The sequence below is a fragment of the Thalassophryne amazonica genome, chromosome 2 (assembly GCF_902500255.1).
Source record: "Thalassophryne amazonica chromosome 2, fThaAma1.1, whole genome shotgun sequence".
NCBI lineage: Eukaryota > Metazoa > Chordata > Actinopteri > Batrachoidiformes > Batrachoididae > Thalassophryne > Thalassophryne amazonica.
The window spans coordinates 8218154-8234354 of record NC_047104.1 but is presented as its reverse complement, the minus strand read 5'-3'; the positions used below and the strand labels follow the sequence as shown (position 1 = coordinate 8234354).

Sequence of the window (16201 nt, the reverse complement as noted above, 5' to 3'; positions counted from 1 at the left end):
TCCTCAGGCACCGCTGTAAGATTGGGGGGACTTTAACCTCCTCAATAGCAGCAAAACCGGGGGGAACTGAGGATCCTAAACACTCCCGGTGGCAGGTTTCGCTCCACTGAGCCACAACCCCAGACGGCCAATCAATCCGGGGATTGTGTTAAATCATCCATGGGAAGCCCAAAATCACACGGGAAGTAGAAGGAGTCACATAAAACTCAATCTCCTCCCGATGATTCCCAGACACTACCAGAGTTACTGGCAGTGTCGTGTGTGTGATTAAAGGGAGAAGGGTGCCATCTAGTGCCCGCACCTTCAATGGTGAAGCGAGCGCCACTAGAGGGAACCCTACTTCCCTTGCCCATCTGCTGTCCAGCAGATTCCCTTCTGACCCCGTGTCCACCAGTGCTGGGGCCTGAAGGGTTAGATCCCCACTCAGGATCGTAACTGGGAGACGTGCAGATAAGCGTGTATGTCCCACGTGAATGTTATGACCCACCCTTAGCCCAGTCTCTAAAGGCGAGTGTTGTCGTTTTGGCCGTTTGGGGCAGTTTTTCTGTATATGCTCCTTAGAGCTGCAGAGAAAACACTCCCCGCGGGCCAGCCTCCTCATTCTGTCATCTGATGTCCTTTTGGCCCTGCTCGTCTCCCTAACAACGTCAGCAGGGGGAGCTGTTGCCACACGAAGCGCTGAGGCTGTAGAGCGTGGGGAGGGCGGAACCTTTTTGGACCCAGAAGGGAGAGGGACGGCGCGTGCCCGGCCACGTCCTTCATCTCGCTCCCGACGGCGCTGTTCTAACCGATTGTCTAATCGTATGACTAGATCGATAAGCCCGTACAAATCCCGCGGCTCGTCCTTAGCCACCAGATGCTCCTTTAGGACCAGAGACAGTCCGTTTACAAAGGCAGCGAGGAGTGCAGCAGTATTCCAGCCGGACCTCGCAGCCGCGATGCCAAAGTGGACTGCATACGCGGCTGCACTCCGACGCCCCTGTCTCATAGACGGCAGCACCGTTGAAGCAGTCTCGCCTCTATGTGGGTGATCGAACACCAGTCTAAACTCCCTCACAAACTCAGTATATATCGTTAGGAGCCGTGCATTCTGCTCCCAAAGCGCCGTAGCCCAGGCGCGTGCCTCACCTCGAAGCAAATTAATTACATAAGCCACCCGACTGGAGTCTGACGCGTACATCACGGGACGCTGTGCAAAGACGAGCGAACACTGCATTAAGAAGTCTGCGCACGTCTCTACACAACCTCCGTACGGTTCCGGGGGACTTATGTGTGCTTCAGGGGACGGTGGGGGGGTTCGTTGAACGACCAGTGGAATGTCTATATTCCGCACAAGGACAGCAGGAGGAGGAGCTGCAGCTGCGCCGTGTGCGCGCGCTTCCACCTCCGCGGTGAGAGCCTCCATCCTGCGATTGAGTATATTGCTCTGCTCAGTCACTAAGTCCATCCGAGCAGTGAAGGTGGTTAAGATGCGCTGCAACTCACCTAACACACATCCTGCTGGCGCCTGTGCACCCTGCTCTCCCATTGGTTGTTCAAACGTTGGTTGACGCCCCTCGGAGTCCATGACATTGGCCGAGATATCCTGTTGTGAAAGTGTAATGACACGGACCCACAACAGGGGGCGTAAATGAACGGACAGTAGATGAGCCAAAAATACAACACTTTACTGTTGTGAAACGTGCACAACGAAATGTAGACAAATACAGAATTTGGACAGAGTCAAATGTACTAAGGTGATGTGTGGGCAGGCTCGAGGATAGAAGACGTCCGTCCAGAGAAGAGCCGGATCCCACACGATTTCCACTGCCACCGAACCCGGAGAATACTGGAGCCGCCAAGTTCCGATTCCCAAGGTGGCCACCATCTCCGGCTGTCGGATCTGGTACTGCTGGCAGGAAGCAGAAACAGTTAGTTGTGGGTGTGTGTACACCCAGCAATACAATCAGCAACAGTTCCTCAATGGTGGGTAAAACACCTCCACCTCCAAAACAGGAACACAGTATGAATCAACAGTAGCACCTACTGAACATGGCTGAGAAAATACCTCGAAGGCAAACGATATCTCCGCAGCGGAGTGGAGATGTCGTCCGGCTTTTATGGAGTGGTTGATGAATTGGTGATAGGTGACAGCTGTCAGGAGTTAATGAGTGACAGCTGTCACTCCCGGCTGTCCTGTGAGGCAGCAGCGCCCTCTTGTGCCTGAAGCCCGCACTCCAGGCAGGGCGCCCTTTGATGGTGGGCCAGCAGTACCTCCTCTTCAGCGGCCCACACAACAGTCAGCATGCCAATTGCACGCTCCCTCAAATCTTGCGACATCTGTGGCATTGTGCTGTGTGATAAAACTGCACCTTTCAGAGTGGCCTTTTATTGTGGGCAGTCTAAGGCACACCTGTGCACTAATCATGGTGTCTAATCAGCATCTTGATATGGCACACCTGTGAGGTGGGATGGATTATCTCAGCAAAGGAGAAGTGCTCACTATCACAGATTTAGACTGGTTTGTGAACAATATTTGAGGGAAATGGTGATATTGTGTATGTGGAAAAAGTTTTAGATCTTTGAGTTCATCTCATACAAAATGGGAGCAAAACCAAAAGTGTTGCATTTATATTTTTGTTGAGTGTATAAACAACCTGTGCATCAGTAGTTTATCCACTGTTTTTCAATAGTGATTGATTAGTCAAATGAATTGTTTGCCGTTGCATTTGCCTGTCGTAACCTATATTGTAAATACAACAACAGCAGTGAAGTATAATGAACTTTATTCAGAAAAATCATGGACAACTGTCATGTTCTGGCCCCAGTCTGGCCCGGTCATGTTTTGTTCGCGATTGTTTTTATCTGGTCATTATATTTTAGTCATTTCATCACATCATCATAGTTTGGTTCTGATAATCTCGCTCCTGTGTGTAATACTTTTGTTACTGGTTTTATTTCCTGTTTATTAGTTATTTTCTGTTTATCTTACTTTAGCCATGTGTCTAGTTTCAGTCATGCCATTGTATAATCATTAGTTTTATCTCCTGTTTGCAGTGTTTTATAGTAACGAAGCAAAAATACTTCACTACTGTACTTAAGTACGTTTTGGGAGACTTTGTACTTTACTTGAGTTTTTTTTTTTTTTTTTTTTTTTTTTTAATTCAGCTTACTTTCACTTTTACTTCACTACATTTCCGACCTTAATTGCATACTTCTACTCCGATACATTTTCTATGCACCATGCCATTACTTGTTACAAAAAAAGAAAACCACACAAACACGAAAAAAGTTGTGTTTTCACCAAGAGGCACAATGAAATCAGGCCGATTTGTCATGAGGCATGTCATGAGGCAGGCTTTTTTGCAGTTGCGCACTTGCGCACTTGGGGGGTGTTTGTCAAGAAAATGATAATTTCTCTAATCAACTTTTCTGCAGCGCAGCTTTGATTTGAACCTTGAACTAATCGAAGCAATGATTCACAGATCGAACCAGTGCTTCGATCTACGATTCATGGATTCTTTGTTTTATTTCACTTTATCCTAATTTTTCCCCGCTAAAACCCTGAAGAGCATATGTCTGTGAGTAATATTTAATATTTTTATGTTAAACCGACCTGTTATGGTCTTCTAAAACAGTTGATAGATGTATTTTATAACTTAAAAACGGGACTGATCTAACGCGTTAGCATGTCTATGGCATTTTCAATGTTAAAGTTAGCATTAAGCTGTTCACATCAGCACATTTGTGTTGATTTCTTTTTTCTGTATAATTAATGGCTCAACGTTCGTCATCGTAAAAGAGTCAAATTGTAATTTTTTAAATTCAAGCAGAACTGCCGGGAACTCGACCTTGTGATGTTCGTTTGTGAGACGCTGAGGACCGCGCCTGGGTTTGACACATCGAGCCCGTGAAGCAAGGAAGGGTGAGGGACACATGCTGTCAGCACACATCAAAGGTGATTAAGTGTTTGACTAATTGTTGATAGTAGCTTGGTATTTTGTTACGCAGTATACTTGAATTGTGATGAGGATTGTGCAGCTCGCTTCTCACTGCTGTGGCATGCAGACAAGTGGTCCTCCACCTGTTGTGAGAAGCTGCTTATTTGCATAAAGCTTAAAATACAGACCTGTATGTGTTGCTGATAGTGTGTGTCTTTTGAAGGATATTAGTTGTAACTGCTAACTTACCTCACCTCTTCTATGCTTCGCAGAGAGTCGGTTTGTCGTGTCCACCTGGGGGGTGTTTGGCGGTGGTAGTGGGTCCAGGAGCGCCAGGGGCTTCGATCCTTTTGGGCGCTGGAGAGCGTGCCAGCCTTCACTCCACCAGAAGGACGCTATTTTGGTTTTTTTTACACTTTTTATGCACCAGTGGGTGAATAAATATATTGTTTTTGGAACCGCTTTTCTGGTTATTTGTAGCGCTGGGTTCCGTCTGACGCAGGTCCACTCCTCAACCCGCGTCGACACATAACAGTAGTTCCCGGCCATTCCATAATGGACCCAGCGGCAGAGGCGGTTCCTTTTGCCGAAAAAGTTCTAGAACACTTGGAGAAAATATGGGAGCAATTACAGCTTCTCGCAAACCAAATTAAATAAACAGATGCCCGTGTTATGGAGCTTGCAGCGCAAGCCGTTCTGCTTCCTGCTGCTCCAGCTGCGGCACCATCGATACTGGTGCAGATAACTCCGTCTCCCAGTGATTCGGCGTCCGAATTGATTGTTTGTCGTCCGGAGCCTTATGCGGGAGACGTTGAAGCCTGTGCTTCATTTTTGATGCAATGTTCTCTGGTTTCTGCTCAGTCAGGTTGGAACACCGCAGCTTTACGAGGAATGTTTGTAGATGGGTTAAATGAGTCATTAAAAGACGAGCCGGCAGTCCGTGACGAGCCAAATGATTTAGATGAGCTAATATCGTTGGTGATTCGTCTAGATGATCGGATGAAGGAGCGTGGACGCGAGAGAGGACGCCCATCAGAGCGGGTTTTTTCATCTCGGGGTTTTCCCCGACACAGATCTGGGCTGCCTCTTCTTCGCCCCACTGAGGCTCCTCCGACGGGACCACTGGCTCCTCCTGTTGACGAGCCCATGCAGCTCGGACGAGCAGAGATTACTGTATTGCCCTGACATAGAAACGTCAAGAAAAATAATGGTGACGTATCTCCAGGTGTTCTGGGACAGGCAAAATAACACACATAAGAAAAAAAAAAAAAAAAAATCTAGTACGGGTTAATGTTTTGTTTTCTTTAAATAGGGGTTATAATTTGTTTGGGGAGCCAGGGGCGTTTTTCTTGGTTTGGTTAGGGCCCGGTTCCACTCCAGCCTCGGTGAGCCTTTGTACCATTCGTCATTGGTGTTGCCGGGGTGTGGTGCAGCGGAGACATACCTCAGTTGGAGGGGTGGGCCGATCTGTTGCCGTTCGCCATTTCGGTAGTTCCACCCCTCCCGAGAGGATGGGGTATGGTCGAGTTGGGGCACCGGACATATTTCCGGTTCTCCGCTGCGCCTTGGGGTTGGGGCTGGGTTAGTTTTTCCTGTTCCCTTCCCCGGCTTAATGTTTTGAGCCGTTCGCCAAAATTGAGCCGCCGAGGGGCTCTGGGAGGGACCTGGGGTCTTTCGGGGTGCCGGGGAGGGTAACAGGGTATACGGTCGTTTTATATCCCCCCGGGGTTGTTTTTGGTAGTCCTCCGGGGGTTGAGTTTTGATTTTGTTCTGTTTCCTTCCGGGTTCCACCTCCAGGGTTGATGGGACGGTCCTCTGGGGGGGAATTGGCTTGGGGCCAACTAGCCAAGTGTGGCCGGGTCTGGGGTTCCGGGGTTGTGGGGAGGGTACCTCCTGGGGTTGATGGTACGGTCCTCTGGGGGGTGCCGTTTGCTCCATGTATACCTGGGGACCTGTGTGGGATTCTGGTTCTGGCTGTTCCTCCTGGAACTGGCGGTAAAGGCCTTCTGGGGGGGGGTTGGGCTCTGCAGGTCATTCTGGGGGGGTTGTTTGTTATTTTTCTTTTATGCATTTATGTTTGTATTGTGTTTGTGGGGCTGTGTTGGGTTTTTGTGTTTGGGAGTTTTTTTTTTTTCCCCGGGGTTTGATGGGACGGTCCCCTGGGGAGGTTTTGGGTGGGTTTTGTGTTTTTTCCTGTGTGTTGGATTGTACCTGGGAATGTTTTGGGGCTTTTGTTGATGCCAGCCGGCCTTCCAGCTGCGGTGCCCTGTCCTGCTGTCTGTGGTGGACCTTGGGAGCGTGGTGCTGTCTGCTTCCTGACGAGGACCCCGGAGGGAGGTGCTGTTCTCGGGCCTTCCCGTTAAAGGGGGGGTACTGTTGTGTGTTGGGGGGTGTGGCTGGATATTTTGGTGTTGTTTTCTTTTCTTTGCTCTCCAGGTGGCATGAGAACTGATTTGTCTGTGGAGAAGGTGCTGGCTGAAGAATCCTTCACCCTCATCAACATCATGTGCAGCACCTGTGAATGGTGCTCACATGCAACCTTAAAGACTTTCAGCTGAAGCAGATAATTGGATGGCGTTCTGCATTTAAGTCATGTGTGATTCAAGCAAAACTGCCGGGAACTCGACCTTGTGATGTTCGTTTGTGAGACGCTGAGGACCGCGCCTGGGTTTGACACATCGAGCCCGTGAAGCAAGGAAGGGTGAGGGACACATGCTGTCAGCACACATCAAAGGTGATTAAGTGTTTGACTAATTGTTGATAGTAGCTTGGTATTTTGTTACGCAGTATACTTGAATTGTGATGAGGATTGTGCAGCTCGCTTCTCACTGCTGTGGCATACGGACAAGTGGTCCTCCACCTGTTGTGAGAAGCTGCTTATTTGCATAAAGCTTAAAATACAGACCTGTATGTGTTGCTGATAGTGTGCGTCTTTTGAAGGATATTAGTTGTAACTGCTAACTTACCTCACCTCTTCTATGCTTCGCAGAGAGTCGGTTTGTCGTGTCCACCTGGGGGGTGTTTGGCGGTGGTAGTGGGTCCAGGAGCGCCGGGCTTCGATCCTTTTGGGTGCTGGAGAGCGTGCCAGCCTTCACTCCACCAGAAGGACGCTATTTTGTTTTTTTTTTTACAGTTTTTATGCACCAGTGGGTGAATAAATATATTGTTTTTGGAACCGCTTTTCTGGTTATTTGTAGCGCTGGGTTCCGTCTGACGCAGGTCCGCTCCTCAACCCGCGTCGACACATAACATGAACAGTGAGTAGCCTCTCATTTAGGTTCTGAAACCTTGTTTCTGAAGTGTTTTTGTGTGATGTGCACAATTTTCAGTATTTTGACTAATACTACCAGTCATTTACAAGCCTAGACAAACTTTGCAATATAAAAAAATCACTCCGTTTTTGATTATTAACATTTACTTGCACTTTTACTTTAAATACTTGAGTACATTTAGTTGTACATTACTTGTCATACTTGAGTACAATAAATACTAGATACTTTAAGACTTTTACTTGAGTAGCATTTCAATTGGTGACTTGTACTTCTACAAACGTCATTTTTTAAAGGGTATCTGTACTTTTACTTAATTTTTTACTTGATTTTCTTGTACTTTATACAATATTGCCTGTTTGCTTTTCTTTTGTCTTATGTTGAATTATCTGTGTATTATTATGTGTGAGATCTGTTCTAGTTTGTCTTAGCATTTATTTTTTTGTTGACCCCCTTTTCAGTTCTTGCATTTGGTTCCTGACTCTACTCCTTGGTCTTAGGTCTTTACTTTATTTCTTATCTGTTAGGTCTTGGGTTTTGTTCACCTTTGGTTTTGGTATTTTATTTAGATCACTGTGGCTTCAGGTTCATCTTTTGGTTGGGTCTTGTTCAGTTTTTTTTTTTTGTCTTACTGCACTCTCGTGTCTGGTGTTCAGGATTTGGTATGGGTGTGTCCTCTCCCTTTTGTTTGCCACACCCCCCCTTCCAGATTGTTCCTCCACACCTGTGTCTTGTTCCCCTAAACACCTCCTGCCTATTTAAGCCTGTTGAGTTCACCACTTCCCCACCAGTTCATTGTGATTTTTTGTCCACATTCCAGCCTTTGTCGTTTTCTCTGCTTTGCCTTGCCGTGTTTGACCATGTTTTGTTTTGACCACTCCTGCCTCAGCCCCTGTATTTTGTCTTCTGGTATTTTGGAACAGTGCTTGTTTTGTGACCACGCTGCTGCTTGACTCCTACCTGTACCATTGCCTCACTGACAGCCTTCCTGTGTACCATACCCCAGCCTGATTTTTATGAGATAAAGACTTTTACCCCTACCTCAGAGTTTTGAGTCTGCGTATGTGTTCAACAACCTTTTGTGCCATGGCACCTCAGTTCATGACAGAAAACAGCCCAGATCATTGTGCATTCATTGACTGACCATGGTGTCGTTTGTGCTTTCTTTGTGTGTCATATGTGCCTCCTTTGAGTGGTCTTCATCCTCTGGATCCCTTCTCCATTTGTTATGACAAATTCAAAATGACAAATTCACGACTATAGCACCCTGTGTGCTTCCACTGAGCCTTCGTTATACAACCTAGGTGTGTGCTGTGCCTTCCACAGCATCCTGTGGTGTCCTCCCAGATTTTCTGGTTGCACAAGAGACACAAAAGGGACTCCATCCCTACGTAAGGGGGTTTAAGAACACCTCACCTAATTTTGATCAAACTTGGCAGCTACACTGATCCTATGGACAGAAAAAAAAAACCTTGATTTAGATTTAGATCAGTCCATGATCAAAGTAAGAGGTCGAGGTAAAAAGTTGTAGCCCCTGACTAATTTTATGGAAATGAGTTCAGCTATTTTATCATTTCAGATGCAAGTGGATTATTCACTTTGTTATACAGTCCTAGCAAAGACATCAGTTACACAGCCCTCATCCCTCTGACTGTGGGTTCATGGTACTCACGTCGTGCCCTCGGGAGTGTTTTCCGGTATGGCGATGGTAAAAGAGGCGTTGGTGAATTGTGGCGGCCGAGCTCCAGCAACCACAGAGACAACAGCGGGGGCGCTGCGGCTGCCCAGGCGGTCTGCAGCCACCACGGTCAGCAGGTACTCCCTGTCACGCTGCAGAGGAAGACCGGTGGTTCGAATCTGGCCAGTCTTCCTGTCCACTTCAAAACGCCCATCACCACCTACAGATAAACAAAACAAGTCACAATGAATGTTTGTGCGAATTCACCAAAAAAAAAAAAAAAACCTGAATCAGTCCTCCTGATGCGTGTGTGCATGGTGGCCAACTGTCTGCTAAATGCTGTACGGAGTGGTGAAGAAAATATGGCCACAAATCTCAAGCAGTCCACATACATAGCGTGTGAGAACCACTGACATGTCATGTAGCGCACATGTCAAGCGGCACTGGCGCAGTATTTGGATTTGCACGTGAATTCCATGCAGCACTCTCACGGATTTTTAGCACCAGTGCTGCGGCTGAGAGGACCACATGTTTGTGCACACAGTGCTCAGGAACGATGTGGACTATTACATCGTTATTATGTAAAAGAGACTGTGAAAATTCCCCAGACTTCAGGCAGAACAAGCACAGAAAAATATAAATACAATAAAGAAATGGAAAAAAAAAATAAACAGAAGAAAAGCATAAACAATAGTGATGTTCGATACCACAAATTTATTTTCCAATCTGGTACTGAGTAAAATTCAAATTCTATGGTAAATCTAAAAAAGTAGGGTATTTCAAACGGACCTGGCGCCACGAGGGGGCGTTTGGGGGTGACGCCCCCTCACATCATCAACCCCGCCCCCTCAAAAAATAAAAATAAAAAAGAAAGAAAAAGAAATACTGGAAAATATAGCAAAATATTAGTTATTCAATAATATCACGTATTTAACAAATAAACCAAATTAATTAACTAAAGTAATTAATTTTAAAACAAACGGATATGTTATGTGTCTGTGTTCAAGCAATTTGATAGGTTGAAGGGCCTTTCACACTGAATACTTTAGGCCAATCCATCAACGTGTCCCAATCCATTGACTTCAGAAGCGGCAAGGGCGCAGGTCACACTCTGGCCGTTTCCACAACCTGAAAAAAGTTCAGCGATTGCCATCTTGAATTTGGGTCACCTGAACCACGAAAAAGCTTTAAAAAACAGCAGTAGAACAATTCTCCCATCACCCTGCTGGGAGAAGGTTTTTTCAGCTACTTTTCAGAGTGACGCCGACCGAGGGAGGACTGACGACTTAGTGGGATATCGATCAAACCGCGACAGCGGGCCGACCCGCACAGACAAGCCGGCCTTCAGGCATCATCACTAGGCAGAGTGAGGCAGGCAGCCGGGGTGATGGAGCAAATCCACTCAGTCCAAAATCTCCCACTTTTTGGATATATGCGAAGTCCCAGTTTGACCAACGGAGTTTAGTTCTGCAGCTTTATTGAGGTGAGAATAATGTAAAAATAAAACGTAACGTTTACTGAACTGCTGTGAAGGTTTAATGATCGGCTAACGCTAGCTTAGCCTTTTAGCACAGTTGATCTGAGTGAACACTTTAATTTGTAAATGGTTCAGTCTTTTTTATTTTTGCCAAATAAAGCTACAGCTTTTTTCAGACACCACAAAAGCTCAACTTTAAATAACTTATTTTTTCAGGCGTGTTTTTTTTCCCATCATTTTTTTCCCTTTTTTTTTCCCTCTTTTATATATAAACTGTTTAGTGTTTCTTTATATTTAAAGAAATATTTTTATTTGTCCCAATCAGGAACATTTGCTGTGCAGACAACCAGACAATTGATAAGAATGAAAACCACAAAGTCCAGTCGAAAGAAAACATCTCATCTTCAAAATAGGACAAAAGTGTCTTCAGCAACACCACCAGAGTTCAAAGCTGCAGAAGCGACCTTCATCTGGTCCCAAAAATCTATTAGAACATCACCTGCTTCTAAATAAAAGGCTCTTTCAACAGCAACTACTTTATTATTTTAAAAAAAAAGCTGTTTCATTTTATATTTTAACAATAAATGAACGGATCATTAAAAATGTCCATGAAATCAAAGTCAAAAGACATTTGCACAGGTAGAAGCTCTCCACTTATTGCGCTCAAATTCATATTATAGAAATGACTCTGTCCTGATAACAACATTAAAGGCAATTACATATTTTGGCAAAATTACAAGTTGAAATGACCATTAAAAAAAATTCATCATGAGGTTTATGTCACAGAAATCCTACTTTACAATCACACTGCAATCATTGTTAAATTATTTCCTGTTGCATTCATAATAAACATTTGTATTTATTTACAGTGTCGGTTTTTCTGGTTGAAATGAGATATAAATAATCTACCAGACTTAAAAAAATGTACAAATTTCCATGTTATTTTGTCTAAAAATAAATGTCCTTATGTTAAACAAGAAATTATCTAATCTGAAATAACAGGTGGTTTTAATTTACAGATGAAAGGTTTCTAAAGAACCATTTATTGATTTATTTAGCTATTTTAATTACAAGTGTTCTAAACTTTTTTTTAACAGTAATCAGAAATTCTGAGGTAACAACAACAAAAAACATTTCGAAGGATTTTTCTTCAGAAAACTGCTCCATAAATGAGCAGTCCTGTGACACGTATGTTTTGTACAGATCAGTGGTTTCTGCAGATGATCCGTTTTGTAGAGATCAGTGGTTTCTGCCACTAGTCTTCCATGTTTTGGCCCGACGCGTCGTTCCTATTGGACAACGCAAAGGTACGTAAAAGCTCAGAGCATCGAAAATTGGATTGGATTGAACTTTGACTGTGTCAGACTGCCGACAAGCGGCAATATGCGCTCCCATCAGAAGCGTCGGCTTAGCTCGGCTTTTGACGCGACGCATCTGACGCATCTAAAAAGCAACGCGTCTCATTGAAAATAATGCTTTTTAGACCGATTTTTGACGCATCTGACATATTCAGTGTGAAAGGCCCATGAAAGGCCCTTGAGGGCTGCGCTTGTCAGTGCGGCAGAGGGCAAGGATCCTGAGTCCACTGAGGTAGGCTAGCATCCAGTTTCCACAGAGAATTTTATGTTAAGACATGGAGTTTTATGGGAAGACAAAAGTTATGTATTGTTGTAAATATATCTACCTGAAAGGTTTATCTTTGACCCGTTGTGTGACTGTCATGCCCAATTGCGCTGTGTTTGCGCTTGTGATGGAGGGCTGTATGTGGGGTTAATCTACTGTCTCGTGTCGTTTCTCAGATCAGTTGTTGGTTTGGTTTTGTGGTATGCAGGAGATCACTTGACCGAGGGTCTGTACGTTCAAATAATAATTTAAAAAATACTGTCATCACTCTTTACTCCTATTCACTCAGTCTCTTACAATGGTGTAGCCTAAATACATGACCTTTCCAGGAGTGCACCCAATTCATTATGCACGCTCAGAGGCACGTCCCCTCCGGTGTGCGTTTTGGGGGGGGGGGGTGACCCCGCCCCCTGTGATAAACTCATCACCCCCTTAATATTTTTTTTTCTGGCACTGGGCCTGATTTCAAATCATAACTTCTTAAAGAATAACTTTGCCTTTGCATTCATCAAACATCTTCTTAAGATGAGTCTGTCAGTTTTTTCTTCCTGGGAATTTATATTTTGGGTCAAGATCTCTCGCAAATCCGTGGAAACTTTGGTCTTCCACTATGGACAGAGACTGGAGATCCTTCACAATCATCTCTCTCAGGCAGCTTTGTGAGTGTGGCTGCTATTGGGGAATCATCTTCAAATGGTATAAGATCACAGGGCAAAACAAATGATGGGCTACTCTGCACTGAGTGCCTAATCATATTTATGTGTGTAATCTCTCCAAATAGTCTACAATAAGGGGATACAAACACTTGCCATTTTACAATACTCACACTCACACACACTTATCTTCAACCGCTTAGTCCAATTAAGGGTCGCGGGGGGCTGGAGCCTATCCCAGCAGTCATAGAGCATGAGGTGGGGTACACAGGACGTCAGTCTGTCGCAGGGCCACAAACAGACAAACAAACACAGTCACACCCACTCACACACCTACGGACAATTTAAACATTCCAGTCCACCTAACCCACATGTCTTTGGATGTGGGAGGAAACCGGAGCACCGGAGCACAGGAGCACCCGGAGGAAACCCACACAACACGGGGAAAACATGCAAACTCCACACAGAAAGGACACAGACAGGAATTGAACTGTTGTTCAATTCCCACCTGGCAACAGTGCTAACCACTAAGCCACCGTGCCTAAAGCACGCTTGTACAGCTGGAGTGTGCGTTCATAAAACTGAGTTCCATCACATGCTGCACCTCTGCTGTAGCAGAAGAGGATACACAGGCACCACGATCTTTTGGAAGTATTCTGATAAAAATTAAGCTAGAGTGCTGACATCGTTCGTCTAGCACAGACTGAATACCTACACAACGGGCGTCCGCCAAACACGAGCATTAAACTTAAATCCACTTATGTCCTTGGAATAATAAATACATAAATAAATAAATAAACAACAAATCCAGTTTGTGCAGGTCATCCATGGCTGGACAGGATGTGTCCAGTCTGCGCATGCATGTGGGGTGTGTGCTGAGCAGCAGTGGTGGGCACAGTTCCGCTAATGTGTTAACTGCTAATTACTGAAGCTAACTTTTTTGTTAGCAGATTAGCTCTTTAGCTAACTTCAAAAACCAATTAGCTTCTGATAAATGTAGTTCCGATAACTTTCAGACCTCTAATGTTTTTTTGCATAGTTAGTAGTGGTGAAAAACATTTATGAACCCTGCTGGTGACTGTCCGCTTTGTATTTTTCAGCAGTGAGACAGCTGAGATGAGCTGAGCTCAACTCAACCCAAGCAAAAGGGACCTGGCCGCCAGACTACCCCCCCCCCCCCAAAAAAAATAAAATTCAAAAGTCATTACACTTTACAGCATACAGTGGTCCAGCCATGAGGTAAAGACATCTTGAAAATGAAAGCAGGTTTGACCTATGGTTTTCATTTATAAATCAAACTAATCCAGATAGAATACCTACATTAATGCCAACTCTTAAAATGTACAAAGTGAAAATATAACACATATCTGTTAATTTAAAAATAATGCACTAATTCTGAAGATATGAACATTAACAATTGAAAAAAAATGACATATTTTACAAAGGCACATTTATTTGTAAACACCAACACACATGTTACATTCACTTGTTGGTTTTTACTCACGTGTTGGTTTTTACATAGAATGATTAAGTCAACCAATCACTATGAGCGGATGCTCAGTTTACCCATAATCCCTTTGGGCATCTGTGTGTTAATGTAACATTTAAAGAGTTGACATTAATGTAGTTATTCTATCTGGATTAATTTGATTTATAAATCAAAACCATAAGTCAAACCTGCTTTCTTTTTCAAGATGTCTGCGTCACGGCTGGACCAGTGTATGCTGGCAAGGTAAATGATGCTTTCCCTAAAGCAGTGGGCAGGGTGCACAAAGACAGAAGCGCATGACTCATTGACTGTGTTTGGGTTTGTGATCGCCTTTGATTCTATCAGAAGCATTGGCGGTGTTTAAACTCAAAATCGGCTTGTTAGTACCTGAGAGTTTACACAGTACTGAAAGCTAGCAATTAGCTGTAGCTTTTTTGGTGGTTTATCAGTTTAGCATTATAAAAGATAACTTTTCAGTTAGCTGGTTAGCTTTTTGGTTAGCTGTGCCTACCAGTGCTGAGCAGGAGCATTAAACCTAAATGCACTTTTGTCCTCAGAAATATAGGGAAAAAAACAGGAGAATGGAGTGCATTTATATGGTGCTTTTCTGCATCAGAACCTCAAAGCGCTTAACAATTACACCTGGCATTCACACTCACACACTAATGTCAGGATGCGACCAAGAGCATTAAACTTAATTTTCACTTTCCTAGGAAAAATAAATATAGAAATAAATGAACACCATGAATCGATTCCATGCAGCTTGTATGTAGCTGCAGAGGACGCATCCAGCTTGCTTACACGCGTGCACCTGTTGCAGTGTTCAGTCGCTTGCAGAAGTGCTGTTCCTTTCCCATCATATAAAAGGGAACTTGAGTGTCAACACCTCATGTTGCGCACAAGACCACGTGGTGAGGGGTACGAGGTGCCTGCCTGCACTGCAAGTTATTTGATTCTTACCAAGATAAAAAAAGAAAAACTTACATTTAGAAGTGTTAGAAAAATGATCTTCTTTAGGGCCCCTTCACACATAGTACAAATGTGGTCAAATTGCGCATGAAGTGCGCATGAAGCAGGAATCGTATGCAATACGTGTAAAATCATAGCTGCCTCCAAAGCCTTGTACACCTGTTGCCCAATCTATTTGCGCACACCAGCGGCTGAAAGACAGAGTGTGCATTGTGAAAGCCCACTGAACCCTCTCACGGCAGGTGTCAGCCAAATTCCAGCTGACACACATGAACATCTATCACCGTTCATTTGGCACTGAGAAAATGTGTGACCATTCACACTATTAACATGAAAACAGTCAGTAGACAATCACTGTCGAGCTGGATGTGAAATTTGTCTAAGTGCCCGCATGGGTGTGGCTTTACAAACAGACACAGTGACACGTTGGTGTGTGCACTGAACTGACACGGGATGTGTCCGCTGACAGGAGCAGCTGTGCAGATCTCTGGTTCTGGACGTCCCAGCTGGAGAACACATACCATGTTTGGACGGACATGAATTAACAACTATCCACTGTGATGCGTGTGTGTCTGCTTGCTGCCCTCACGTGGACATACATAAAAAGATATATCGCTGTTGCAATGGGCTGCAGTGAGTGCACACACGCTGTGCACATTGACAGGCTGTCCCAGGTGAAATGGACCGTCAGATCAGAACACGCAGCGGGTGATCTGAATGTCACATCACCCACGTGAGCTCTGTTCCACATGACGCGGTGTCTGTCCTGTGGTGCGCCGTCCACAAGACACGTATGTTGTGCAGGACACGTGCGCGGGGCCAGGTGGACACGCCGCCAGCAGATGTGGACATGATAAGAGCACCCTGCTTCTCATTCATGTCATTTCATGACTGTACGTTTGTGACCATGGGTAATCTACAGAGGAACAGACAGATCATACTTGTATTGCCCGCTTGATAAGAGGGATTCAATGAAATGCAGTGTTTTTAAATGGTGTGTAGTTGTCTTTTTCTTAAATACGTCCAAGTCCTTCTTGATATCAGTCACTTTCCCACACCTTTTACAGGACAGTGATGGTAGCTCAGTGGTAACGTTTCTGGCTGACAATCAGAGCTTTTGGAA

At 44.7% G+C, this 16201-nt stretch overlaps 1 protein-coding gene across 1 annotated transcript in view; it reads right to left on the bottom strand.

Moving 5' to 3' along the window:
- si:ch211-186j3.6 (neural-cadherin) overlaps positions 1-16201 on the bottom strand; it is a 1133875-nt gene that overhangs the window by 833044 nt on the left and 284630 nt on the right. Inside the window, 1 exon segment of the mRNA XM_034183518.1 lies at positions 8862-9087. Coding sequence (XP_034039409.1) covers positions 8862-9087 — 226 coding nt within the window.